Source organism: Halichoeres trimaculatus, unplaced genomic scaffold, assembly GCF_033239565.1.
Source record: "Halichoeres trimaculatus isolate MK-OKI-2021-1 unplaced genomic scaffold, fHalTri1.1 fHalTri1_scaffold_10, whole genome shotgun sequence".
NCBI classification, from domain to species: domain Eukaryota; kingdom Metazoa; phylum Chordata; class Actinopteri; order Labriformes; family Labridae; genus Halichoeres; species Halichoeres trimaculatus.
In genome coordinates, this window is record NW_027437187.1 from 34055670 (window position 1) to 34082492 (window position 26823).

Below are 26823 nucleotides of genomic sequence, written 5' to 3' on the forward strand. Positions count from 1 at the left end.
GCTGTTTTTGTTTACATTTTTGTAAATAATGGATGAAATATGCCTTGACTTTAAATGTCAACATCCTGGAGGACATCTCATGACCTCTCATGAGTGTTTGGCGACAACTGAGAGGGTCATGACCCCCACTTTGGGACTCTTTGTAGAGTATAGTATGATATTTTATGGCACTCGTACTGTAAACAATCACTTAAGGATTATTTAGTGGAAACACCTTGTGCTAGATGGTACAGGGTAAGATTTATACCTAACTTCTGAATGCTTTTGTGAATTGTTTATTATTAATACTAGAACTAGAACTAATAAAGATAAAGACTTTAGCCTATATCATCATTTACACGTTTATTGCCCAAACATGTCTGGACAACACTCAGCAACCCTAAAACCTCAGCAACTGCTCGTCCTGGTGGTGCTCCAGGCTGTGTGGGAGGCCACGACAGCCTTTCCCAAGGGGGAAAGCAGACAAAATGCATTTTAACTGCTCTGCCTGCCTCTCATTAACGTCAGCTAACTGTTAGCTACAGACCAGGTTTAACCCACACACAGTCAACAACCACTTCAGTTAGCTTTCAGTGACAAGTCCTCAAGGCTTGTTACCAAAATTATACCAAATACTGCAATTACCAGTAGAAGAAAACGCAAATAAGAGGAGGAGTTACAGTTTTCAACGGTTATCTTTATCGTGCTACATTTGCTAACAGTTAGCAGCATTACCAGCCGGTTAAATCACAGTAAACTGTTAGCTTACAGGGTTTTATAAGTAAGAAAGTCAATAGAATGTGTAAAACAAATTAGACCTGATGGTGTAAATTAACTGTTATACGCAGATTGGAAAATGTGTCATTTAGCTGCTCGAGCAAGATGTATTGTTGACTCAAACCTTCTTTAATGAACCATTAATATATTTTGTAACGCTTTACTGTGGTACTCTGGGGGACTTACTGAGATGTATTTTAGTCTAATTTGTAACAAAACTACCATAAAGTCAACTCGTCTCTACTGGATTTTACCGTTTTTATTGTTTTCAAGTTATTTTCCCGTTAATAAACAAAGCCCTGACCCAATTTGATATACTAAGAGGAGACGTTCAAGACATATAATACAAGGCGACACGATCAAAAAACCTGCTGTATCTGAAGAAGGTATGAGCCACTCGTGGAAATACATAAAGCCGAACTGAAGAGTGGACCCCTACAAGTATTTTCATGTCTTCTTTGTTATCCTGCAATGCGTGTCACATTGGATATTATGTCCTAAGTGATTAATGCACATTTTATGACCGGTATTTGGCATGACGTTCTCTTTACGCGAGGCTAGTCGTCGGCTAACTGGGGTAGCTAGCATTAGCTGCTCCGTTCATCAGGCACACCCAGCTTATTTCCCCAAAACTGAAGGAGAAGTTCCCGGTAATTTACCTCTTTCCTGTCCTGCAGACACTCCAGCACCGCGAGGTTGTTGTTCCAGGAATGTTTGGGGCAAAGCCGGGTCAGGTCCTCCCTGCACACCGCCTCCTCAGACAACTTCAAGCCGGCAGAGCGCTTCCGAGGGAGCGAGGCCACGGCCACCGGGATCCTCTCAACGGCTACAGGGTTCACCGCAACCAGCCCAGGACCTCCGGCTGGGTTCTGTAGGTTATCAGGTTTGGCAGCAAGTTTGGCGATAGCGTTGATATCTCCGTGAATTGGATGCAAAAACGATAGGATGCACATCAAAAGCAGGAGCAGAGGAACACGTATACAGTCCGCCATCTTCACAGAGCCAGTCAGCCTGCTGCTGCATTCAGGAGCTGTCGGAAATATGGGAACTAGGAGTAAAGTTGCATACGAATTTTTTTCCTCCTCATGAATAATTAATGAGGGCATGTGGCTTCATGCTCTGAGTCATCTAATCACACAATCACCATAGAAACGTAATTTAAATGGCATTCAGTGCACCATAAATACACGTTTGATGGATGCAGTTTTACAGGAACCTCATCAGTTATTTCCAGTAGGAGCAGGTTTTCACTGACTGATAAAGCTGTGATTTCACATGGTTACAGACTTCAAATTACTGGCAAATTGTGCCCTTTTACAGATTATTTTTTAGTTTTTCTTGAGGCAAAAAATGGTCTACAAATCATCTTAACCAATTATTTAATTGAATATTCTGCAACATAAATTTTTGAAAAGTTTAAAAAGAGAATTATTAGCTTTAGAATAGGATTTGGGCTTCGGTCAGTTTTCACTTCACATCAGTCCATCTAAAAGGGCCTCAGTCCCAAAGAAGTCTCGTGCATTTTCATATCATGTTTATGTATGGTTTCCTCTTGCATGGTATGTTTATGGCCTACATTTGTGGGTGCAACAACAAACAGTGATCAGGATGATTAATTAATATACATTTAAAACTTCCTTCCCAAATTTTAACATCTTACATATTGAGATTGCATTTTGCATATGAATATTTATTTCTTTACCTTTTGGGTTTATCTTTTTGAATGAAGAACACCCTTTTATTGACATGAACTCAAATTTTACCATTAATATATGCATCCTCTAACTTTTAAATGAAGCCTCTTTATTCATTATTTATCAATGTATTTTTTTTTATTTGCAGTAAAAAAACTGCTGCTACTTTTTTCTTACTGCTTTCATACCAAGCTCAACTTAAAAGAGGTGGGCAGATCGATCCAAATATCGATATCGAATGATACCGGTGTAAAAAGATCAATCCTCTAGTTTTTTTTCTCCTGCATGCACTGACTGCATTTGTTCTGGTGTGATAATTCTTTATACTTTACTATTTTAAAAAAATAGTTTGATAACGGTAGAACTTTTATTTATATATTAATTTATTTTTTTGTATTGAAGTCTTCAACTCTATACCTCAAAAAATAAAAAATTTGAAAATGATATTTTTTTATTTGCACTTTTTTTAAGAAAAGAATTCCACACGAAATGTTTTAGTTTTTTTTTTTTTATTATTACTACTTTATTTATTTTTACTGTTGTTTTGTTTCTGAACATAAATATTTATCATGACACTAAAGTATTTTGTAGTCACCTTTAAACCTTGCCTTAATTCTGTCTTGGATTTTTAAAACATAATCAAAGGGAAAAATCACAAAAACAACTTAAGGTCAACAATTTTATGAAACATCAACCTTTAATATAATATTAAAAAGTATCGGTATCAGTATGGGTATCGCGATACTTGCCCTGTATTTACTTGGTATCGGATCGACACCAAAATTCCCAGTATCGCCCACCTCTACAACTTAATACTCTAAATTTTTACTGAATCCCAAATTAAGTCTTGTTTTTTTGAATTAATTCATTTGTTCAAAACAAAAACAGCTTCAGACTTTTTAAATCTTTCATATTCCCCTTTATACCTCCAATCAATTCCAGTGGTGTTTCTTTTTTTTTTTTAAGTTAGGATAAAACATCTGAGGACTAGCTCAAAGAACCCTATGTTTAAGAAAAAACAGGCTGTTAAGGTACATTTCTAAATAAAAAACTTATAATAATGTCTAAAGTAAAGAACTGTCACAGGATATTCTTCCCACCCCATGACAGAGGCATAAGTTGAAAAATCAAAATAGTTAAAATGACAGAGGAAGATGTGAAATATAAAACTTTTTGTTGTGTCAGAGGCAGAAAGCTTGAGGAAAGTCAAAGTATTATATTCACTTAGTAACAAAATCAAACAGTCACCTGACTCAGATAAGTTAAGGTAAAAATAAGTCATAATTTTTATTAACTTTAGAGTCGTACACAAACAATTGGTACCAAATATACATATATATATACAACTTCCTTTAGAAAGAGAACAAAGAAGGTACAGCAGCAGAGTCTTGTGGCACTTAATGTTTGGGGTTTAGAGAAAAAAGGAGATTGAAATAAAAGACGAAAGAGGATAAAAAATACAGGGAAGGGGAACAAATATATTGAAAGCAGGAAATAAAAAAGAACATTGTTTTATCTCAGAACAGACAATACATCTGTGGCTCAAAGCGACCAAACTCCTCAGATGAAACGGTAAACAAACTCCACAGAACAAACCACTTGTTATTGGATGATTCATGTGTTTGAAATCGACAGTTCAGACGCCGACTAACAGGAAACAAGAAACGCATGTATTCAGGTAAAATCACTGTTTTTATTAATGGAGTTTGGTGGCTTCAAACCAGAGTAGATGTAGCTGTTGTCAGTGGTTCAAAGTGATCTCACTAATGCAAATAATCTCTGTAGACACACGTTAGCCTGATCTGGTCGACAGTTTCATTTCCAATAACCACAACCCTGACTGACGTCGTTAAGCTTTGTGTGCAGTAACAGAGCTGTTCAGTTGTTAAAAGGTAGATGAAACTAAAAATGACGACTCAGGCTGAAGGTTTCTTCAAGCATCACTCTTTGTCATACGTTTTTTGCACATCTGAGTGGATAAAAAGTAGAGCAGCATTTTGTTTCCACAGCCTCACACAGGCTGCGTCCCCTCCCCGTGTGATCTGTGGATCAGTTTATCTGGTTTCAGGGAGAGAGAAAGACAAAGTTCCTCTCCTTCACTCCCACCTGTAGAGCTTCACCATCTTCTCGGTCAGCGAGGCCAGGAAGTGCTCGCCGTTCACCGAGAACGGGCTGATGTCCAACACAGGCAGGTCGGCGGGGAGCCTCTGGAGCATGGAGCCGCTGCCTGCGTCCCAAACCTGAGGAGGGGGGCGGATGGAGCCAGAGGAGTGAGACGAAAGTTTGAGGAGATGAAAAAGATGTAGAAGACAGGAAGACAACTTAAGTATTTATTAAGGTTCTTAAACAAGGAAGTGCACATGCTCAGAGCGACTGTAGACTTTTATAACTGACAAAACAACGTTAAAGGAAGCTTTCCTTACCCATTCCTAATCGCTTATCTTAAAGGGTATCATAACAAAGAGCCAGAGAGTCCCCAAAGTGACATGAGCAGAAAAAACAGGATTCCTATGACTACAGATATAAACCTGTGCTCAAGAGATAAATTCTTAAGTGGATTTTTCTTTGTCATGACGAAACTGTTACAAGATCAAAAATTCTGACAAAGTGGGAGGATTTTTTTTCATATCAATACCAGACAAACTCAAGAGAAATTACCCCATTTTTTAAAACCTGTGCGACTTTAGGTCCTAAAAAATGATACAAATTAAACAGAAATGACCAAAATGAAAAGAAATTTAACGTACAAAAGTAAAAAAAAAAAAAAAAAAAAAAAAAAAGTGGAATTCTGAATATTTGCATGCGAACACATTTTAAATACATTTTCTTTTAACTTTGGTGAAACGAAAAATTAACCACTTACTGAAATTGCTTATGTAAGTTATGTTTATCATAAAATTAGACCCCAGAATTAAAGAAATATAAATCAAAATGTTGACACTGTAGACTGTAAAACAAATGGACGTTGTTTTGCTTAAAAACTGCCCCCCCCTGGTGGCTGGCAGCAGTATAGGTCAAAAAATCTCTCTCCAGTCATTCCAGATGGGCTGTGGTCAAACTTTAAAAAATGAATACACCTGGTAGAAATGTTTTTCACAACTGATTGTTGTGGTAATTCTAAAATATTATCAGGCTGCCTTGTTTTCAAGTCCTTTTTTCTGAAAAGTTTCGTTTTCATTAATTATAAGAGGTTAAAATTTAGGCATTACGTCACGTTTAACGATGATTGACAGCTGATTTTTTTCTGGGACTGTAAAATATGTTGGGAGGTAGAGTCAAGAAGTGATTAGACTCTCGAAAGAAAAAAATATATATTATTTTTGTCACCCGACTCCACTCAGATTCTGCCAGAATCCCTCACTGTCTCTACTGCCCAGACTCTGGCTGCACAACTGCTTCAATGGTGGCGCCTGTGACGGGGGTATTTGGGCTTCAAAACCATACAATGATAAATGGAGGAGCCACGCTCTCCACTCTATACAGTCAGTGGTTGACACCAATTTGTCTCTGTTCAGTTTGTTTGTTGAGCAGATGTGTTGGACTACAGAAGTACTAGGGCTGGGACGATGTGCTATTCTAGCGATTCGATTCTATTACGATTTTTGGGGTGCTGATTCGATTTCAATTGTGATTCTTCGATATTTAAGATTTTTGTGATTTTCATTTTGCTTTTGAACACCCTACCATGTGAAAAAGTTAAATGATGATGATCATGTCTACAGACTATATCAGGAGCCACATTTCTCCATATAATGCACATCATGTGAGTCAGAGAGAAACATTTCACCCTCTGCTGGAGAAAAGTGGGAACTTTTTCCTACTCCAGGTAATAAACAAAGATTGAGATAAAAAAAAATTGAATTTAAAAATAAAAATCATATTTTTATATTGTCAAACAAAAAAATCATGATTTTTTTAATTCCACCCCTCATATGTACAAAAAAGGTCAGAGTTAAATCACATCAATTTATTATTGATATCAGACTTTGAAGCAACAAATTTCCACGGAATATTTATAACTGCATAAGACACATGAATTGATAAACAGAGGAGTAAAAAGATTTGAAAAACTAACTAAATCACAACTTACGATTGTTGAGTTTGAGGCCTCGTCCCCAGCACAGACCAGCGTCCCTCCTCCATCAGGACTCTTGAAAACGGCGTTCTTGGTGAGAAGTTTGCAGGACGGGCCTGCGTTGAACGTCTGCACTGGAGAGCAGGAGCAGCTGGGCAGCTGGCTCGAGTCCTGCTGAGGCGTCCGGTTCAGAGCCATCAGGACGCAGCGCAGAGACGGGTTGGAGCGTACTGCAGGAGGAGACGCACACTTCATACAGGAAACTAACGCTGCACCTCTGATGTTACACTGAGTGGTTTTAATACAGACTCTTTCCTAACCTCGTAGAACTTGTCGAAATAAAACACGGTCTCTGTCAGAGAAACAAGCTGCGTGTCGTCTTAAAGAGCCGTGTATATATGAGCTGTTGGTAACACCTCTCTGTGTTTACACTCTTCTTCGCTCTGTGGCTAAATAATGAATCAGCATCTCTCTTACAGACCTCTCTCTTCATGCTTAGAGGGAGTATTTTTATCACAGAAGCCTCTGAGCATTAAAAGGTCTGCAGGGAAACACTGGGGACATCTGGAACACACACACAATAGGTTTAGGGTTTAAGTGGGTCTGGTCTCACCTGGCCTGTAGGTCACCAGACAGTGTCTGCTCTCCGTCTCCACCTGGATGTCTGTGCAGCCCGAGGACTCCAGGGGCAGGAGATGTGGCCTGTATGTGGTCTCGTTAACCTGTTCCCAGAAACAGCCGCCTTCAAGGGAGCCGGCTATCAGCCCGCCGCAAGGGAACGAGCTGGAAGCAGCCCGAGGGATGTAACACAGAGACGCAACCGGACACCTGGAAACACAGGGAGTTCAACAAGTTAAAGACTTTGAATCAAAGCAGAGGAGGTAAGAGCAGAGTGTGTCAGAGAGCAGCCTGCAGCAAAACCCCTGAAAAGAAATGATCCTAAACAGCATCAGACCGTTACAAGTTTCTTCCTCTAAAAGGCTCAAGTTGTTTTTCTGGTTCTGAATCTGGATTTGCCTCTGCCAAGGTGGTTATGTTTTCAGGAGAATTTGTCCGTCTGTTTGTCTTTGAACAACATAACTCAAAAACTAACGGAAGGACGAGGAAGAAATTTTCAGGAAATGTTCAAAATGGGATAAGGAAGAAGAGATTAAATTTTGGAGGTGATCTGGATCACTGTCTGGATCCAGGACTTTCTTAAAGGATTCTTTATCATCGTGAGATAGGGCTGTTTGTTTATGTGTAAATGACTCCACGATAAATGGTCAGATTGTTTTGCAAAACAATACAAGACAAGGTCACCATAATTTCTGACAGATGTAAAAGTACGATCCAGATCCTGGCAATAATCTGGATACTGAGATCCAGAATATGAAATATGTACTGGGTTATATAATTTTCAACACTGTCAGGAAACAAATTATCTGACAAACCTGCAATTACCATCAAATTGTAGCAGACAGTCTGCTGCAAGGGAGTATAACATTAAAGTCGGACGTAAGTGTTGGTGACAATCACAACATGCTTGGTGGAGGTCTGTGCTCTCTGAGTGCTTTTCTAGTTAAACAATATAATCAAAATAATGATCAAATTCAATTACTCTTAAAAATTTTAGCAAATTTTAGAATTTTAAATTTTTTTGCATATTTATTAGATTTCAATTTTTTTTTAGCACATTCTGATATTTCACTTATTTTATTTCTTATTCAATTTCAATTTTTTTTTTTACAATTTTTGAAATTTCTAAAATATTTTCATATTTTAACAAATTTTTGAAATTGCTAAATGTTTGAAATTCTTGCACATTTATTTAATTCTATTTTTTAATATTTATAGTTTTTTGAAATTCTATTTTTCTAAAAACTTTTTTAATTTTTGCAATTATATCATTGCCAGTCTTTCCAACGTAGACTCCCCCTACCCTTTTTTTGTCTTCTCAGCACATGCTTATTTGGTAACCTCCTTTTAATTTATTTATTATATTTTATATATATAAAATTTTATGTTTTTATTATATTTTTTATTATTCATTTATTTTTATGTTTTATAATTTTCTTTGATTGCAGAGACAATGGGTTTTGTTAAGGGAAAAAAAAAAACAGAAAAAAGAGAACATTGTACATTTTGAATTTATATCATTGCATTTCATTTGATTGTGTCTCCAATAAAATATTTAAAAAACAATTTTTGCGATTATAGCTTTTTTGAAATCGTTGGGGATATATTAAAAATAAAAAAGAGATCACCTGTTCAATTTAATAAATTCAAAAAGTGTCTTTTTTAACTAATTATTCTACTTAAGATTTTAATAATACATAGATTTTTATACACTTTATAGTCTTTATTATGAAGATCAACTAGGTTTTCATCTCCAGAATGACTTAAGTGAGCTGAGGCGAAATGGCTCCTATGAAAGTTAAGGTCACAGACCCCTGGCCTCGTCTAACTGATGCATGTAGGTGTCTCTTATTGTCAGGCCAGGTCCAGTGTGTGTTGATGCATGCGTGCTTACCTGGAGCGTAGCGGCTGCAGCTCCTGCACGTGTGTGCTGGTGTCTCTGGTGTCGTAGATGAGCACGGCTCCGTTTGCCAGACCAGCGTAGACGTAGTTGCTGTTGTCCAGGCACCAGCAGCAGCTCCACACAGGTTTACCAGTGTTATAGGTTTGAACCACAGTGTTGGTGAGCAGACTGCAACACACACACAGTCAGTCCAAGCATAACGTGAAAACAAAATCCAGTCTCATCAAGGCTGTGATATAAAAATATTTTTGATCCTGTGTGTGTGTGTGTGTGTGTGTGTGTGTGCTCACCTGGTCAGTTTGATGGTGTTGTCCAGAGCGGCGGACAGCAGCAGACTGTCGTTCTGTCTGTTGAAGGCCAAACCTCGGATCTGCTTGCTGTGAATGGGAACGTACTGACTCGCCTTCATGTTGACCACACTCACCTTCTTCACCCCGTAACCTGGACGACAACAAGAGACAGGTGAGCGGTGGAAGAGTGAACCCTCTACCTGCTGACAAACAATGCTTTAGTGGGCGGGGTCTCACCGGGAACCAGCGTGGCGTGTTGGGAGAGCTGCGAGGCCAGCAGGCAGCTCAGAGGCTCACAGTAGGATAAAACTCTGGAGCCTCCGTTCTGAGAAACCAGCACCGCCTTGGAGAAGCTGTACTGACCGGGCCTGGAGCCGTCGGCCCGCTGGGACACACCAGAGAGCAGCGAGGATGACGCTGAGGACGAGGAAGAGGAGGAGGAGGAGAGTGAGTTCCTGCCAGCCTGAGCCATTAGAGCCCTTAGTTCCTGGAAAGAGAGGAAGGACATTTCTAACCAGGTTGACATTTCTCCAAATATAGACAAGAATCAGTTCATGCTTGTGAATTCAGCAAACAAAAAGCTGTCTGAAGCCCCGAAATTCACTCCACTTCCCAGACACCATGAACAGCTGTCAGTGGTACCTGCAGCTCCTGCTGTGCTTGTCCGTATTGGCTGGTGACAACCTGAAGTTTGAGTTTGTACTGAGCTGATTCCAGTTCAGCTTTCCTCCTCAGAGACTGCTCCAGCTCCAGAGACCTGCACACACACACATATACACACACAGGTAAGATAAAAAAAAGAAAGGCTCATGTTTTGGTTGTTGCTGAGCCTGTAATAAACATATGAACCAGCAGGAGGCAGTTAAGACCATAGATGAAGAATTTACTCATTCAGACATTTCCTTTAAAGTGTGAAACTGTGTTTCCTGGTGATTGATTGTCTGTTAACTCTCATATAATTCACAGAAAATTACTTGGTCAGCTAGTAAAATGCCATAAAGAGAAGATATTTAAAAGTAGATCCACCCACCACAGAGGAATGGGTGGAAATCATACATGGGATCTATATCATGGACAAGATAACATTTTCCCTCAAAATACAACAAGAAAAGTTCAATATAATGTGCTCTAAATAGACTGTGTATGTAAAACATGCAAGATTGGACTTTAACTGACTTTATTTGTGAATTGTGACGATAAACCCTCTACACATTGTTATTTCAGCAAGCAAACAAAAGGCACAGTTATTTAAATTTTAACAGCCACTGAATGGTAAATACTGTATACTGTAATAAAAACACCACTGAATTTATGGGATTGAATTATTTTCCTATGAAAACCATGTATCTGAATTAAATTGTCCTGAATTCACCTATTGAAATTCAGATCCAAAAATTCAAGGTGAAAAATTCAGATGGCAGCACCTGGGATACACAGGACAGGAAAAGCAGTACACCGTGTTGACACAAATATAAAAAATATTCCCCCCCCCCTCTCTAAATTCAATCTTAACAATAAGATCTGCGTTTTAAGTGTAATTCTGACGACAGCTCTGGTATTGGTCTTGCCTTTGTTATGTTTCTCAACAAACTCACACCCCCTCCTGTCAGTCTCTTGGACACAGCCACCTTGAGGACCACAATAGACAGTGAAAAAAGATTACTTTAACAGTTCAACGTGTATATAAATCGTATCCTAAGTAGATACAAGAGTGAGTTGGAAACAAATCTAAACTAATTTAAAAAAGTGTTGTTTTGTTTGTTATATTGTGATGCACTTTCTTTTCTTCTGTTATGTTTTTCCACACATGCTCTGAAAGTTTAGGCTATAAATGTACAAAAACTAAAGTTTAGGACTAGAAAAGTTTTCTGACTTCATCCTACACCCTCTGGAACAAGGTGTAATGATCTATGTTATTATAGTTGTCTCTTTAATACATCATACATCTTATCAATCTCAGTTTAAAAAAAAAAAAAAACTTGTTTGAATAATTAAATAAATGCAATGAATAAGCTTTTCTTTCACACTTTGCATTTTTCAGACGGTCTTTTTTGGTCGTGTGATTTTCCGTATTTTTTGGCTTCTTGACAGTTGTTTCAGGTCTCAAATGCATCGAATATCATCATCCTAAAATTCACATCATAACTCTGCCTCAGTTGTAGGTTCAGTCCACCTTACTCTGGACAATCACTGCGCCCCTCCGTTTCTCGTCTCCTGTCCATAGCTCTGATAGCTCCTGTCACTGCATTTCTGCTGTGATTGACAGGTCACTGCAGCCACAATAGCCACGTATACATGGACCCAAATATTCCACTTGCATTCGGTTTATTTGCTCAAACGGAAAGAATTTAACTTTTGTATACACCTCGTTCTGAAAGAAAAGTGCCGATCTGAATGGACATTTAATTGGTTTCACAGGGGCGGAATATTCCTTTCCCCAAACCAATTGAGGTATCATGAATCCACTCAGACAGAAAGTTGTCAGGGAGCGTTCTTTCAGCACACGCTCAGATATGATGTAAGACGCAACTAGAGACGTTCCTCAATTTTAAAAATGGCGGCGAGCATTTAGATTTGTAGGAAAGTTTGCTTTTGATCCAAACTTTGAAGATCTGAACATAATTTCAAGACTGGACGGACACTCCCAATACGGAGTATTGCAACACTGTGATAAAAAAAACTGTCGTCCTCCGTCTTTGATAAATCTTGTGATGTTTACGTTTTTCTGCGCATGCCCCATTGAGTATTCTGTTTGATTATAGCGGCGCATGTAGACCAGAGATTGGAATATTCCTTTCCATGTATACTTGTGTTTTCGGAAAAGTCATTCAGAAAGATTCCATTCGAAAAGATGAAAAACTCCTCATGTAACCGTGGCTAGTGAGGTCACTGGCTTTACAGAAAGCTGGCGCCCTCTGCTGTTACAGTCTTGTAGCAGCACAAGACCAGTATCAGCATGTGTTAATGGTTAGACCTCAATTACAATGAACCCCATTCATCCATTCTTTACAGCTCATCCTGTTCAGGGTCGCGGGTGTCATTAGGCGAGAGGCGGGGTATACTCTGGACTGGTCGCCAGCCAATCACAGGGCTGTAACAGAGACAGACAACCATTCACGCACACACTCAGAGTGCTCAAATAACCTGGTGAGCATGTTTTTGGACTGTGGGAGGAAGCTGGAGGACCCGGAGAGAACATGCAAACTCCACAACACTAGCCAAGCTGGGGATCGAACCGGTGACCTTCTTGCTGTGAGGCTGCAGCGCCAACTGTTGCGCCACGGTGCAGCCTACAACGAACCCATTTTTCCAAATTATTTTCAACTAAAAATTTTCTTGTATTCAGGTTGATACAGCGCATTGCCTTTCCTGCCCTGGGTATCCCAGATGTTGCGATTTGAATTTGTCAAATTGAATTTGAGCAACTCAAATGTTTTTGTTGTTGAGTTATGAAACTTGAATTATTTGGATCTAAATTTTCAATAGGTGAATTCAGGACAAATAAATTCAGATACATGGTGTTCATAGCAAAATGATTCAATGCCATGAATTCAGTGGTGTTTTCATTTCAGTATTTAACAGTCAGTGGCTGTTAAAATTTTAAAAAATCGTGTTTCTTTTTTCCTGAATCCCAACAGATAAGAAGACAAAAAAAATGGGAAAATACCTCAAAGAGGAGCAAGGAAGCTATGTGTAATGTAAAAAAAACCCTGTGCTTTTCCTTAAAAAGTAATCCACTCATGCCTCTTGTGGTCTCTTAAGAGAAAAGTACTCCATAAGTTCATTATAGCAGAGGACTAGCTACTCACTTCTTTAAGCTCTCCTGCTCAGAGTTATCGACTGCTCTCAGCTTCGGCGTGTACAGCAGAACCACGTCTGAGCGCTTTGCCTTTTTGTTGCACTAAAACAAAATAACAAAAGTCAAGATATTAGAGGCAGAGAAGACTCCAGAAACAGAAGATGGATCAAACTTTCTGTTCTTCACTCACCTGAGGACATTTACCGGCTGGGCCTTGGGCTTTCAGCCAGCGCTGGATGCAGGTGTGGCCAAAGAGGTGACCGCAGCGCAGGGTCGACGGTCTGTGATCCCCTGCCGTTGTCCAAGGCTCAAAGCAAATCGGGCAGGTGTCACCTTCCTCAGTTTGCGATGATTCTAAGGTGGATGAGGCAGTGGGGACAGGCTGGAAGACAACACGGAGAGACTTTTTTAACACGGACGCTTGATATTATCAACAAATGTCATTCACAATTCACAATTTCCTGGTCAGTTGTAATAACTGAGCTTGGTCACATTTGGGAAGAGGTGCACATCAGGCTACATGAATGACAGAGATGTAAAAGGTCTGACAGTTACCTGGATGTTCTGATTTGGAGCGTCTGTCCCCTCACCATCTGCTGCTGGACTGGAGTCTACAAAGACAGAAAAATTAAACCATACTGGCCCCAACAAAACATAACGGATGATCATTTATCTTAAGTCTTGTAAAGTTCATCCTCTTTCATGTACTCCACTAACACAACACAGACTATTTTTAAACGGTTAAATTAAAACGCTGGTCAGACTCACTGGTTGGAGCCGCTTCCTGTGGTGGTGTGTGTTGGTTGGAGGCACTGGGGCGTGGACTTGAAGGCAGCACAGGGTTGACAGGCTCTGCAGCAGCAGCGGCGGCGGCAGCTCCTGCTTCCCCAGCCTCCACCTCCTCTTCCTCATCAGAGTCGCTGACCTCAGTTGTGCTGCCAGACTCAGGTTCAGCCACAGTGGCAGCTGGCGCTCGAAGCAAGAAGTCCAGGAAGCCTCTTGAGGGAGCTGCCGTCTGGCTCGGGTAGAGCACCCTGAGGCCCTGTCTAAAGAAGCACGCATGATTAAATCCTGAACTTCAAAAAACACAACCAAACAAAGCTACACAAGATGGTGTTACACTTTTTAAACACATAAAATTCATCTGTAAAAGGTTTTTTGTTTGTTTATTTTGGATACCTGACTCTCCTCCTTATCGGCACCCCCCGATCTGCTGATGGTGAGGTTGCACCTCCACCCACAGCTCTCTGACTGAAAGCCCAGGTCGAAGGAAGCCGAGGTGGGGCATCTGCTGTCTGCCCTTCTTCACTGTCATCATCATCATCGTCATCGACCTCGGTGCTGCTGCCAGACTCCAGGACGATGGCGGGCGCACTGGCATCCTCAGCTGCAGCAACAGGTGGCTGCCCGCCATCTCCTCCCTGTGGCTCCACAGGGGAGTCCACCTCCATGGCCTCCATCTGTACAGCAGCAGAGCAATTATTTGGATATTCCTCACAAAGAGTTTGTGTTATTTAGCAGGGGTTACAGAAAAGCTGAGAATGTTAAACTAAGTGTAGAACTGGCTATTCCTTAGTACTTTTGCAAACTTTGCCCCATTACTCATTCAGCATTTTTTCACCCTCTGTGTATTTTTAAGGAAGCGATTTATAACATTTAGCTTCCCGTTTTCAAAAAAATCACAGCACAATGAATGTTTTTTGTGTGTGTGTGTTTGCAACAGTGGCCCCCCAAAACAAAGTGGTGATATATTCTGCTGTGTGTACATTTCATTGACAAAATCTGCGCTGGAATTCCTTCATCTTTTGTTCAGAATCAGCTACCTATCACAGGTAACTGGTTCCACCTCCTTCTCATTCATCTCCGCAGCATCTCAGCGCTTTAACACGGTAGGGGTGGGCGTATCGATCTAAATATCGATAGTATCGATACCAAGATGAGTATTGGTATTGATACTATCAATATTTAGATCGATACTGCAGTTTCTCTTATGTCGTCCAGCAATTTACTTTACTTTCTTCCGTCTGACGCTTCTCTGTGCAAATGGGAGGGAACTTTTTGGTTTTTTACACTTGTGATTTTTTTCCCTAAACAATTGTGGTGGTAGAATAATTATTTTGATACTTTTGTACATTAAACATGTTGTTCTATTGTTGTTGTTAGTTAAAAAAAAAAAAAAAAATGTTGCCTAAAATCTTGCTGTGTGCTGCTGTGTTTACCATAATCAAAATCACAATCAACCAACTCAAGGCAAAATCACAAAATTATTCAATGATCATTACATTTCATGTAAAAAAGTATCGATATCGGTATCGGCGATACCAGCCCTGTATTTACTTGGTATCGGATCATACCAAAATTCCCAGTATCGCCCACCCCTATAACACAACACAGTCAGACACTGAGCGTCTTCTGACTTCAGCTGGGAAGAGTAGAGTGGGTTGTTCCACTGTGGAAACTGGACGGTCATTGGATAAACGCCGGGCTTTGTCCCGCCCATCGGACGCTCAGCGTCTCTGGGGCCCAATCCCAATGTCCGCTCTCTAATACTTTCCAGGTGGTCTTAATTAAGTCCGTCAGGGCTCAGGTTTTGGGGGGGGGCACTGAGATTCAGCCTGGGGGTCTATGAGTCAGTGGGCTGGCCTGGACGCTGGGCTTCTGCATGATGATTGGACGATCTGTCTGAGGCTGAGTCCCTTTTTGATTGACAGTGAAATGAGCCAGTCAGCGATCTTGAAGTATCACCCTCCACCGGAGCATCTTCGGAGTTTTGCATTCAGTTGCTCTGGACCGATGCAGAGGCTTTATCGATCCCCAGCGAGTTTACTTTTCATAAAAACGACGAGAGTTGTGTTTAAAGATTCTCTCTCTTTTCACCAATAAGCAGCTCCAGCTCCAGCTGCAGAGCTTCTCCCCCTGTCACTCACACTTACAGCCTGTTGTAGTCTCACGTAGCAGCTCCAGCTGCTAACAAGCTGACACGGAGGGTAGAATTTACGTTTAAATAAATAAATAAATTTATATATACAAAAAAAGAGCTTTCCCTCCTTGACTGACCAGCAGATCGCCACTGGTTTGAAATCATTTTCAGTAGTGTCATCCCGGGTGATTCCAGATAACATGCTGTACTTGTAATTCCAGCATTTCACTATTTATTGTTGACATTAACTCTTAAAATCAATCAGTATTTAATTTCCAATTTGGAGGATTTCGAGATATGTGTCTACAAAATGTGATTATATTCGTTTAATTGTCAAATTACTTCAGTGTTGCCCCTGTTCAACAGCCCAGTAGTCCGCTGCGAATACCTCTTGTTACTTAACCCGAACAACCTGACGTGTTCCTCGGCTACAAACTCAACTACGCACCGAGGAGGCAACCGAGGCCTCCGTGCAAAACTACACCTGATGGCAATTTAACTCTTTTAGAATTAATCAGCATTCAGAAAACATTATGTAGCATTAAGACATGCAAAAAAATGGATGAAGACTTCATAAAAATTCAGGAGTTGTATCATTATTATATCATCATCCTCTATTCAGAACCCCGGGTAACTACTAACGGCTGAGCCACAGCTAGCTCACGTTAGCTAGGTTGTGCTGCTGCTGTTAGGCGCTTAACAGCTTAAATCGAGCTTCAGTTAAAGAAATTACAATATGAATACAGCCTTATAATAGCTGATTTTTGTTTCTGTATACATATTTAAGTAAAGAATCTTTTGTTTTCGCTTGTAAGCACAGCTAGTCCTGTTGGGTAATGTAGACATAGCTCGTCTCCAGTCGGAGCGGTGAGATCCTCTACCTGTATGGACGTGGCGATTCAACAGCAGCTGGTCCCGCTCTGAATGAGCAAACAAGGCGGCATCCTGGCAACAAGGATAAATATCAAAGGGCACTGGTTGTGGTGGTTCTAAAGGTTGTTAGCAGTTCACATCGGGGTGTTAAAGAACGAAAAACCGCTCGAATCTCCCGGCGCCACTTCGCTCTGCCCGCCCACAGTGCCCGCCCATAGTACCCGCCCATAGTGCCCGCCCACAGTCTTTAGTGTCCGCCCCATTCTGCTGTGGCGTCACATTCCAAGATCGTTTATCAAGAAGATGGATCACATCATCAGGAAAAGAGGTGCGTATTTTTTGTGCATAAAAACACATAATAGAATAGCCTTTTTAAAATTGGAAAATAGAATTAAGAAGTAGTAGAAACAGAAGTAGTTTTGTTGTCCAAACATGTCACTGTGTATGATAGAAAAGATATGATCACATAAGACAGCACAAATTTGTTGATGTACCACAAGTTTACACTACTATCATCTGTAAATTTACCACAGATGTCGCTAATGAGCAATAAAATATGAATTTTAAAAAACATAGAGTTCATACTTGTTAACAGAAGGATGAAGCACTAACTAGTTGTGATGATATTACCCAGTGAGTTTGCGTAAAGCTGACAGCTCCGACAACAGTTTTTCACAGAGTAGTAGGACAATAAAATGGAATTAATTTAAGACACATTAAAGAGTCAAGAGAGACCATAAATAAGACAGGGAGCCAGGACTACATGCATGAGTTGGTTTAATTCACTTGTGCGGCATGTTGAAGCATGTAAACATCCTTAGTAATTCACAGTCAGGTTAAGTCGTCAAGGCACAGAAATGAAATTTGACCAAAAACTTGACTTAACATAAAAGTAGGTAGTTTTAATATCAACAGTATGTCTAACAGAGGAGAAACTGAGGGGTTTTTCACTCATAGACTGTTAAAATTGACACCAAAAGTGTTCCCTGATTGTGAAGCCAAAGGATTTAGAGCACCCTCCAGTGGTTGACTGTGGTGTAGGTCATACAGCCTGCCTCAAAAATGTTTAAGATGTTATGAAGAGGATCTGTTTTAATTGGACTGCCTAGCCACCTTCTGGCCACAAGTGTCACGCACACTGTCGTGAAGACACAACTTTTAGCAAGGCGTGTGTAAATAGAGATCGGATCAAAACAAATTTTCTTTGTTCAAGACAATTTTTTATAGTGGATACAACACGACAAGGTCAGGTGATAAAGAGTACAGTTATGTGGCACTACACTTTGAACGTGTAGGCCTATACCTGTAGGCTAACATGACACCAATATCACAAACAGCTTAGCTTGTGTTTTAACCTTTAGCTCGAGGTTTTAGCTTTTAGCTCATGCTCTTTATGTCTCCCGCTTATATTTCTTCTGCTCTTCTGTCCTTTTCCTGTCTGACATTTAGGCTCCAATGTTCACCATCACAACAAAATTAGTCACAGATATCTTTCTCAGCAGAGATTAACACAGATCAGGCATTTATCTTGAAGGGACACTTTTGCAAGATCACTTAGAAATTCCTCACAGGCTTTTTAACATATAGAACAAATTATACACCTAAAATGAAAAGCAAACAAAAAAAAATGTTTCCTGAAGTTAGAGTTTGTGACATGTTGATTTATGACCAAGTGTTAATTTATACAACAAATTAAGCATGGATATGTTATTTGATTTGAAAAAAAAAAATCGATGGCCATCTCCTCTTGAAACCTACACAACTACGCATTGCACATTTAATATAAAGTTAAAAGTTATACATAGACACCTGGGTGGGGTAGGACGTGTGGAATCATAAATTACACAAAGCTATAAAAGAGGTTTCACAAAGGGAGATTATAAAGCTTTGGACACACTTAATATAACCTCTTAAATACAAATGGAAAAAGGGGGCATTTTATGATGAAACTGCACATTGACACCAAACTTCAAGTGAGATTTTTCCAAGATGTTCCCTAAATTTAACACAATCATCTCTTTGAGGTTTTCTAACATCTGTAAACTTTTGTTTTAAGATGTTTAAGGATTTACCAGCTAATACTGTATATACAAAAGCTTTGGAATCTTGCTTGTGGATTGCTTCAACCTGCAGTCACATTACAGGCTGAATTAGCTGCAGTGTTAGCGTGAAGCATTGTATGCCTCAAAGGTTGAACTTAATTTCAAATGCGTCCCAGAGGATTATGCTGGAGCACATTTTGAGGATGGAGTTTGAAACCATCTTCTAAAACCAAAACAGAGCTTATGCCCAAAAACCATTAATTAGCCACATTTATATATTTATATATATATATATATATATATATATATATATATATATATATATATATATATATATATATATATATATATATATATATATATATATATATAAATCACTGTTTAAGAAAACATGACAGTTTGGTATTGGTAAAAATCCTATTAAAGAAACCCATGACAATAAGAAAAATAAAAAGGTTTCTAATGATCCCTGAAATGTCTCAGCAAACTTTATAACCAAACTTGCGACTTCTGCTCCTTTTTACTGACTTACTTTCTGAAAACAGCAGACCCTTTGAATAATAAACCAATCCTGGTAATTCTTCTTTGGAGGTCACGAACCAGAGGAGTTCAGTCCTCCAAGCGTGCCACCAGAGGGCGCAGTTTATCCACCAGCACTGTGGAGAAAGCCACAGTATTAGCATCGTTATTGTTAGCTTTGTTATTTTCAGAACAGCTTTCACGGATAACTACATTATTAAAATAAAGCTAGGTCTTCATTGTGTAATATCCGAGTAATGAAGTCTTACCTCCAGCAGACGGTCTCTGGAAGCCGTCAAAAGCCCGACAGGCAATGATCAGACTCCCCAGTTCTTCAGGACAGTCGTCAGGAAGCTCCTCCATAAATTTCTCTTTGCACACTTTCTGATAAATTTCTTTACTTGACAAACCTGGAAGAAAGTGAGGACATATTTTATACACACATACACAAAAAAAAGAGAAATGAATGATTAGCTAAAGTAGCTAAAAGGCTTTGCACCAAGGATGCTGCCTGATATCAATCAGCTCAGGGGTCTGCAACCTTTACTTTCATGGGAGTTTCTATGCACGGTAGTGATCAATTATCTTAATGAGAAGTTTTTCATATTTATACAATCGTTCATGTGATTTCTGAGTTTTTCTTTAAAAACAAAATTGTGAAAAAATAATTAAGAAAATTGCAAAAATTGCAAAATATTACAAAGTTTTCCTAAAATCACCAATAAATTTAAAACCATTAAATTTAAAATAATCTAAAAAATAATTTAAATGAGGTAAATTAACAAAAAAAAATGCAATTTCAAATTTGCAAAGGTTTAAAAAAAGTTATCAAATTTAAAAAAATGTTCAAAAAGTTTTGAAATTCCCTTAAAAAAATAAATTTCAAAAAAAGCAAAATTTCTAAAATTCACAATCAAAAATTAAATTACATAAATAACAATTTTTAAAATTACAAAATTACAAAAAATATTTTCATTAAATTGGCAAAAAAGAGTTTAACTTTTTTCAAAGAACACTTTAATTCCGATAACATATCTTGATTATTTAACCCAACTTTTTTTTCTTTGCTTATGCTTTGCCACATCAACCATGTTTTTAAAGTTGATAGTTAAATGAATCGTTCCACACAGATTTAAATCTGTGTCATGTTTGTCATGTTGTAGATTCAGCTAAATAAATTATAGTCAGCCATTTGTTTTTGATTTGTCAAATAGATGCGTTTACAGGACACTCACATATTATTAAAAAAAAGTTAGTCATGAATGAATTCAGTCTGCTAAAACACACCTTCAAAAGGTTTCTTGCGAGTTGCTATTTCCCACAGGACGATTCCAAAGCTGAGGGATGACAAAGGTGAGATTTTTTTTAAAATTAGAGTATATTTCAATTAACGTGTTGAATTTATTGTTATTGGTAGGTTTATGGGTAATATCATCAAAGCTAATCTATGTATTAGACATTAGATCTCTATACAAAACCTTAAATGTTAAGATAAACACGATTTTTCTCAGTTCTTTGATTAGTGGCTTTTGACTCTTACCTGTACATCTCACACTGTTTGCTGTAGACGTGGTTGATGTTGCCGAGCATCTGAGGTGACAAGTAACATGCTGATTGCCTCTCTTTGCTCTTCAGGCCCTTCTTCAGGGATGTCTCCGTCTTAGCTAGCTCAAAACCCCCCAGCTGACAAAAACATCAACAACCCATCAAGAAGTCAGTAAGTGTACAAAAACTACTGACACCCAACAAACCCAGCATGCTCTGCGTTTGGTACCTTCACTATGTAGCCCTCAGCCACGAGGAACTTGGAGCTGGTGATGCATCCATGAACTTTTGACTTTGCTTCTGTCTGATGTAGCCTGAAAAACAATAAAAATATTCACTGTGATAGTAATCTTCATCATAAACATCAAACTCATTTTTATAAAACAGTTTTTAGTTTTTGAGCTGTGTCATCTTTTGGAGTTAGGTTGTGTCTTGTGACTTCTAATGTACTCTATTTTATCTTTTTAGAGGTTTGTGTTTATTACTTTTACTCGTGGCTAACAAGCAGCTTTCATCAACTTCAAGTGGAAACTTTCTATCTGTGAGCTGTGTCATTCACATTTTTGTTAGCAATTAGCTTAAGAATCATCACTGAACAACTTCTTGAATCAGTACGGTTTAACAAGCGCCAATTTAGCTGTTTATCTGGTCTCAGTTTCACTGTTAATAGTAAGCTATGAAAGGCCTTACCTCTAAATTGCTGTTAATTTATCAGTGGTGTATCATACAGGCGACCTGGATCTGGAGCAGAAAGCTCATCTCTTCTTTTAGGAATGGTTTAAATGTTTTCTCTTGCCCAAGTAGTAGAAGAGTTACGGTAATGAGAACAGCTTGCATCAGTTGTTGCCTGTGATTTGAACGTTGATGAGCGCTAACTCCGACACAATACCATAATAACCCTGATATCTCTGTCTTTTTTTCTTTTGTCTTTTCTACTTTGAGAAAACATTTCTATCTTCTCACTAACCCACACTTATGTTAAAGAATTACTGATCGGTCTGATGAGTCTCAGTTTCACTGTTATGACCAAGTCACACAGAGGTGGCACTTCAAACTCTGAAAAAAAAGGTGTTCTTTTAATTAATTGGTCTTAAGTGAAGGCTTCTTGCTTTCTTCCTTATGAATATGCTCTTGTTGTTAGCCAAGTTCCAGATTCACAAATGTAAATTCTTGAACAGAAAACCGGAACTCTTTATATTGAAAAAGGAACTTAAACAATATATGAGGACAATCTCCAAATCCACAAACACTAAGGCTTTAAAAACTTTCAATGTTTGCAAAGAATTTAACTTGTTTACATAAAACGCATTCTTGCACAATATTTTTTTAAATTTTATTTTATTTTTTATTTACTTATTTATTTATTTTTATCATTTTTATTTTCCCCCCTTTTTTGTTTTTTTCTTTTCCTTTTCATTTTATTAACTGTCCTGTCTCGTTTATTATTGTATTTGTATTTGTGTTTCGACTCCTGAAGTTGTCAATGATTCAATTAAAAAAAAAAAAATAATTTGTCTTCTTCCTTTTTATCGGGTTACTTAGCTGTGGGCAACTAGCTGAAGGTACATTACCGCCACCTACTGGACTGAAGTGTAGATTACCTGGGCTGTGGGACTGTATGCGTCACTAGTAAACAGATCAGCGTGGCGGAGGAGACGCCGAGCTGACAGATGAGGGAAACAAGTAAACACGCAAATAACGGCAGAGCTGGAGAAGCCGTTAGTCCAGAAAGTTCTAGAACTCTTCACGCTGAGTCAGCACACAGCGCGTCAACTGACAAAAATGACCTCAGATGGAACGGCAGGACGACTGCTACAGTGATCCAGCACTTAAAGCGCGAACAAGACTCATCGATGACGAGCCAGGAGCTCAACAGCGAGGTGAGGAGCTACAAAATCCCACATACACTCCTTTATATGTTGTGAAATGCATGGTATGTCTTTTAGGACTCGTTTAGTGTTTTTATTAAATCGTCACCTCGTTAAAAAACCACCAGGAGTTCATTGAACTAACGTTAGCATTAGCATTAGCTGCCACAGATAGTGGTAGGGCAGAGGGGGTGAACTGTTTGATCTGCAGGTGAAAAGATTGAGGACACATTTTTATTTATTTGCCTTTTTGGCCCACTAAGTTCTTAATATGATGACATAATAATATATTTTTATTATTTTGTTGACTGTTTAAGTGACAATTCATTTATGACACTTTTTATACTTTAAACAAATGTAGCATCTGGTCAGTTTTTTTAAATTTGTTGTTTCTTTGTATATATCATTAAGCAAAAAACTAAAATAACAACATGTTTGGTTTTGCGAATTTTACTATAATGCATTCTCATCCTTTTTTCCCAGATTCAACTATTAATCATTAATATATCTGTCAGAGTAATTGATTACTAAAATAATCATTAGTTTCAGCTCTAAATCTAACCCAATATTTTTAGCTGCTGCATGGGATTGGTGAAATGTTAGTACAGAGACGTGAAGGGGATCTAATGTAGGTACTTTATGGTCATTTCAGTCTGACCTGTAGAGTCCTTTTGCTGCATCCAGACACATGCGAGCCTTTCTGTCCCAGGGCAGGTTGCAGCCAGAGTCCAGAACAGCTCGGAGGTTTCCCTTCACACAGTACTCTGTGACGATGAGGTACTGAGGCTGTGGTCCTGTCATAAAGACACAAACTCACAAATAAATATGATCATGAAGATGTTCCTAATGATCTGTTATGAACACAGTCACACACCTTCCTCATCCTGGACGCAGATACCAAACAGTCGCAAGATATTCGGTGACTCAAACCGCTTCATCGTTTCCACTTCCTTTTTGAAGAAGGAGCGGATCTCCCTGCAAGAGGAGAAAACCTGGCGATAAATACCGGACAGTTTTGCACAGAAACAACCTCCATAGTTGACCACGTCTCCTCCATGTAACACCAGCTATCTCTAGACCAACAGTCTGCAGTGAAGGAAAAGCAAAAACTCTAACAGGACGACCGTACAGTGTCACAGACCTGGGAGTGGCGCTCACAGGGTCCTTGTATCTCTTGATGGCCACATCAAACCCGTTGTACTTCCCTTTGTACATCTCCGAGGAATCTGTGGTCAAAAAAGGCTCTTTGGGATATCCGTAGTCTATCTCCTCTGGCTTGATGACCCGGATGGCTTCAGCCTCTGTGGCGTTGGCTTTGTTCACTGTCAGACGAAAAACACACATGGATACGAGTGAAAGCTAGCTGCACATGGGGTTTGGTGAAGACTTACTAAATACTAATGGATACTCACACATCTCCACAGCCTTTACCACATTAGTTTTGACTTCTTCAAAGTCTTTCAGCATCTTATTCATTTTCTCCTCCTGGGATTGCATGTATTCATTGAGGCCTGAGAGAAAAAAAGAAACAAACAGTAATTCAGAAATGATTAAAAATGTAAAATTCTTATGCACAACTTGTGCATTATAACTACATCAAAACCTACAGTGAGCAGCTTTATAACGTTTTTGGAAACGCTGGTAAAGGAGAAGATCTGACCAGGTAATTTCCGAACACTGAAGGATTCCTCTGATATATCAAATGTGCACACAGGTTATTACTTGTTCAAATTGAGTCAGAGTTATCCTGAGGGTGTCTGAGGATAATGCAGTGTGTTATCTTTGCCAAAACAGCCTCACCTCCAGCCTTTTATATAAACTCTTGTTTCTTCAAGCCCAGTAAGGAGTTGGTGCTACCCTGGAACCTGTTTTTCTAACAGAGACAGGTCTTTGCCAAAGAAACTGGTTCCAGATTAGGCACTGGCTCCAGACCAGCCAAGATGAAGAGTTTGATGAAGATTGCTCTAAGATCGCGGTCACACTGGCCATCCAAACCGTGCCGTGCCCAAGCACGATTGCCCCCCTGCAGCGCTGTTCCCCTGCTGTAGAGTACGGCCAGCGGTCACACTACTCCTATATGAAACAGACTTTAGCGGGTATCAGACACGCGCACAGCCCGCCTTCGTCATCGTGACGCATCTGTTTACATGAAGCGCGATCTCATCAGAGTCAGCACAATGAGACACAGAGAGCACTGCTACAACTTTAGAGACTTTTGGACTTATATTAAGTCGTTTTCACCCGGCACAGCCCTCTAACACCCCCGCTTTGTTTAAAATGATTGTCGAGAGATGCGCTCGCGGTGATTATATGTAATGGATCGCAAGCGCTGTCAGTGTGCTTGTGCTCGTGCATGAAGTAAACCGTGCCGAAGCCCACCTCTCTGAAGCGTGCCGAAGCACGGAAGGGAAATGTGCTTGAGCACGGTACAATTGCGGTCACACTGGCCTTTCCAAACGTGCTTTAGGGCTGAAGCGTGCTTAGGCCAGTGTGACCGCGTCCTAAGTTTCCCCTTGGATACCAAGCGCTCTTTGATGCCTGTCCGAAATGAATCTTTGGTGTCTACTTCTGGTGCCTCTTTAATGGTACGGCCACACCAAATGCGAATTTGCAGCGCGATTACATACGAAGTCAGTACAAAGACCTCGGGCGGCGCATTTGGGGCGTTTGGGGCGTTTGGAGCGTTCGCGCGTTTGGGGCGTTCACACATTTGGGCGGCAGACGCAAATTGGCTCGAGTTGAAAAAATTGAACTTTTGATGCGAATTCACGTGAAGGCTTGCCTTGGCCGCCAATCAGCGATGACATTCCTCCACGACGTCATTGATTTGATGACGTTGGGGGGGGACTGCCACCTGCTCCGGCTCCGCCAGAAGATGGAGGAGAACACAATCTGTGCGGTGTATATCCAGAGTTATACGATACGACGTGTGTATTCTACAGAGACCAGGAAAAAAGTCAGTCTAAGGAATCAGACCCCTCTCAGTCAGCCTGACCCATAAGGATATTTAGTAAGGTTCAATAGTTCATTTCCCCTGGATTCGAACAAGAGGTCAAGTGTTGCTTGGCAAAACCTTTTCCAACATGTTCCAGCCAGATAAGTGCTTTTACAGGAAGTTTCATTTCAAGTTTCTGTTCAGTGTTGGTTTTATAGTACCCTACTGTAGCGTTTATTTGAGCTAAAGTTTAAACAGTCTTTCTTACTTTTCATCATCTCTTTGTTGTCCTCCTTCCCGTCCACCTCATCCTCCTTCTTTCTGGAGGTCAGTTCAAACACCTTGAACAGGATGTTCCCCTGCTCCACCTGCAGAGCGACGGACAGCACCTTGAAAGCATCGCTGAGCCGCTCGTTCACGCTGTCAAACTCCTCTTCTTGGCTTCCCGATTTCAGGATGCGGTCAATCCAGCTGGTCATTGTGTATTGCTTGATGAGCTCCTTTGCTGACGTCAGGGTGATGCATAGTTCCCGAAGAGGGTTGTCCACATCCTGGGAGATGTTTCGCTCGTCTCTCTGTTTGATGGACGCCACCAGCTCCTCCAGGGCCTGGACTCGCTCAGAGACACGGCGGCAGCGCTTTTTGTTGGCCTTTACTTTCTCTACCAGGTCGTAGATCTCTTTGGTCAAGGACAAGATGGGCTCAATGACTTCCATGACCAGCTGGAGGGACAGAGAGGAAGTTTTCATAAAGATGTAAACAAAATTAAATCAGCACCAGCTTCCCAACCCATGTCAGCAAATCCAGAGGAGCAGGAAACAAGAGGTGGACCCAGTTGCAGATGGAAATAAAAACTTTTAAAATAATCTATTAAAAAAAATTAATAAAAGAAACAGATGAGACAAGACAGCCCTGAAACACATAAACCAAAACAAACAAACCATGACAACCCATCCCAACTCCAACTCCTCCTTTTATGCTGTGTC

The 26823-nt window shown here is 39.8% G+C and overlaps 3 protein-coding genes across 3 annotated transcripts in view; all 3 read right to left on the reverse strand.

The window, feature by feature from the left end:
• Positions 1-1781, reverse strand: part of glg1a (golgi glycoprotein 1a) — a 50679-nt gene extending 48898 nt beyond the window's left edge. The window contains exon 1 of the mRNA XM_074677524.1: positions 1416-1781. Coding sequence (XP_074533625.1) covers positions 1416-1748 — 333 coding nt within the window. The 5' untranslated portion in view covers positions 1749-1781. The remainder of the gene's footprint in view (positions 1-1415) is intronic.
• A 1974-nt stretch (positions 1782-3755) lies between these two features.
• Positions 3756-17137, reverse strand: rfwd3 (ring finger and WD repeat domain 3). The gene is made up of 13 exons (XM_074678534.1): positions 16937-17137; positions 14315-14595; positions 13904-14181; positions 13691-13746; positions 13326-13517; positions 13146-13237; positions 9979-10093; positions 9574-9823; positions 9337-9487; positions 9038-9214; positions 7139-7353; positions 6541-6755; positions 3756-4690 (listed from the first exon to the last, which is right to left on the reverse strand). Exons 2-13 carry the CDS (start codon positions 14593-14595, stop codon positions 4547-4549), a joined length of 2166 nt encoding a protein of 721 aa, XP_074534635.1. The 5' UTR covers positions 16937-17137; the 3' UTR covers positions 3756-4546.
• Positions 17138-19390: 2253 nt separating this feature from the next.
• On the reverse strand, positions 19391-26557 carry LOC141796830 (mixed lineage kinase domain-like protein). The gene is made up of 10 exons (XM_074678106.1): positions 26106-26557; positions 24315-24413; positions 24044-24224; positions 23777-23877; positions 23561-23696; positions 21264-21348; positions 21030-21172; positions 20777-20826; positions 19759-19899; positions 19391-19626 (listed from the first exon to the last, which is right to left on the reverse strand). Exons 1-10 carry the CDS (start codon positions 26551-26553, stop codon positions 19580-19582), a joined length of 1431 nt encoding a protein of 476 aa, XP_074534207.1. The 5' UTR covers positions 26554-26557; the 3' UTR covers positions 19391-19579.
• Between the last annotated feature and the right edge of the window lie 266 nt (positions 26558-26823).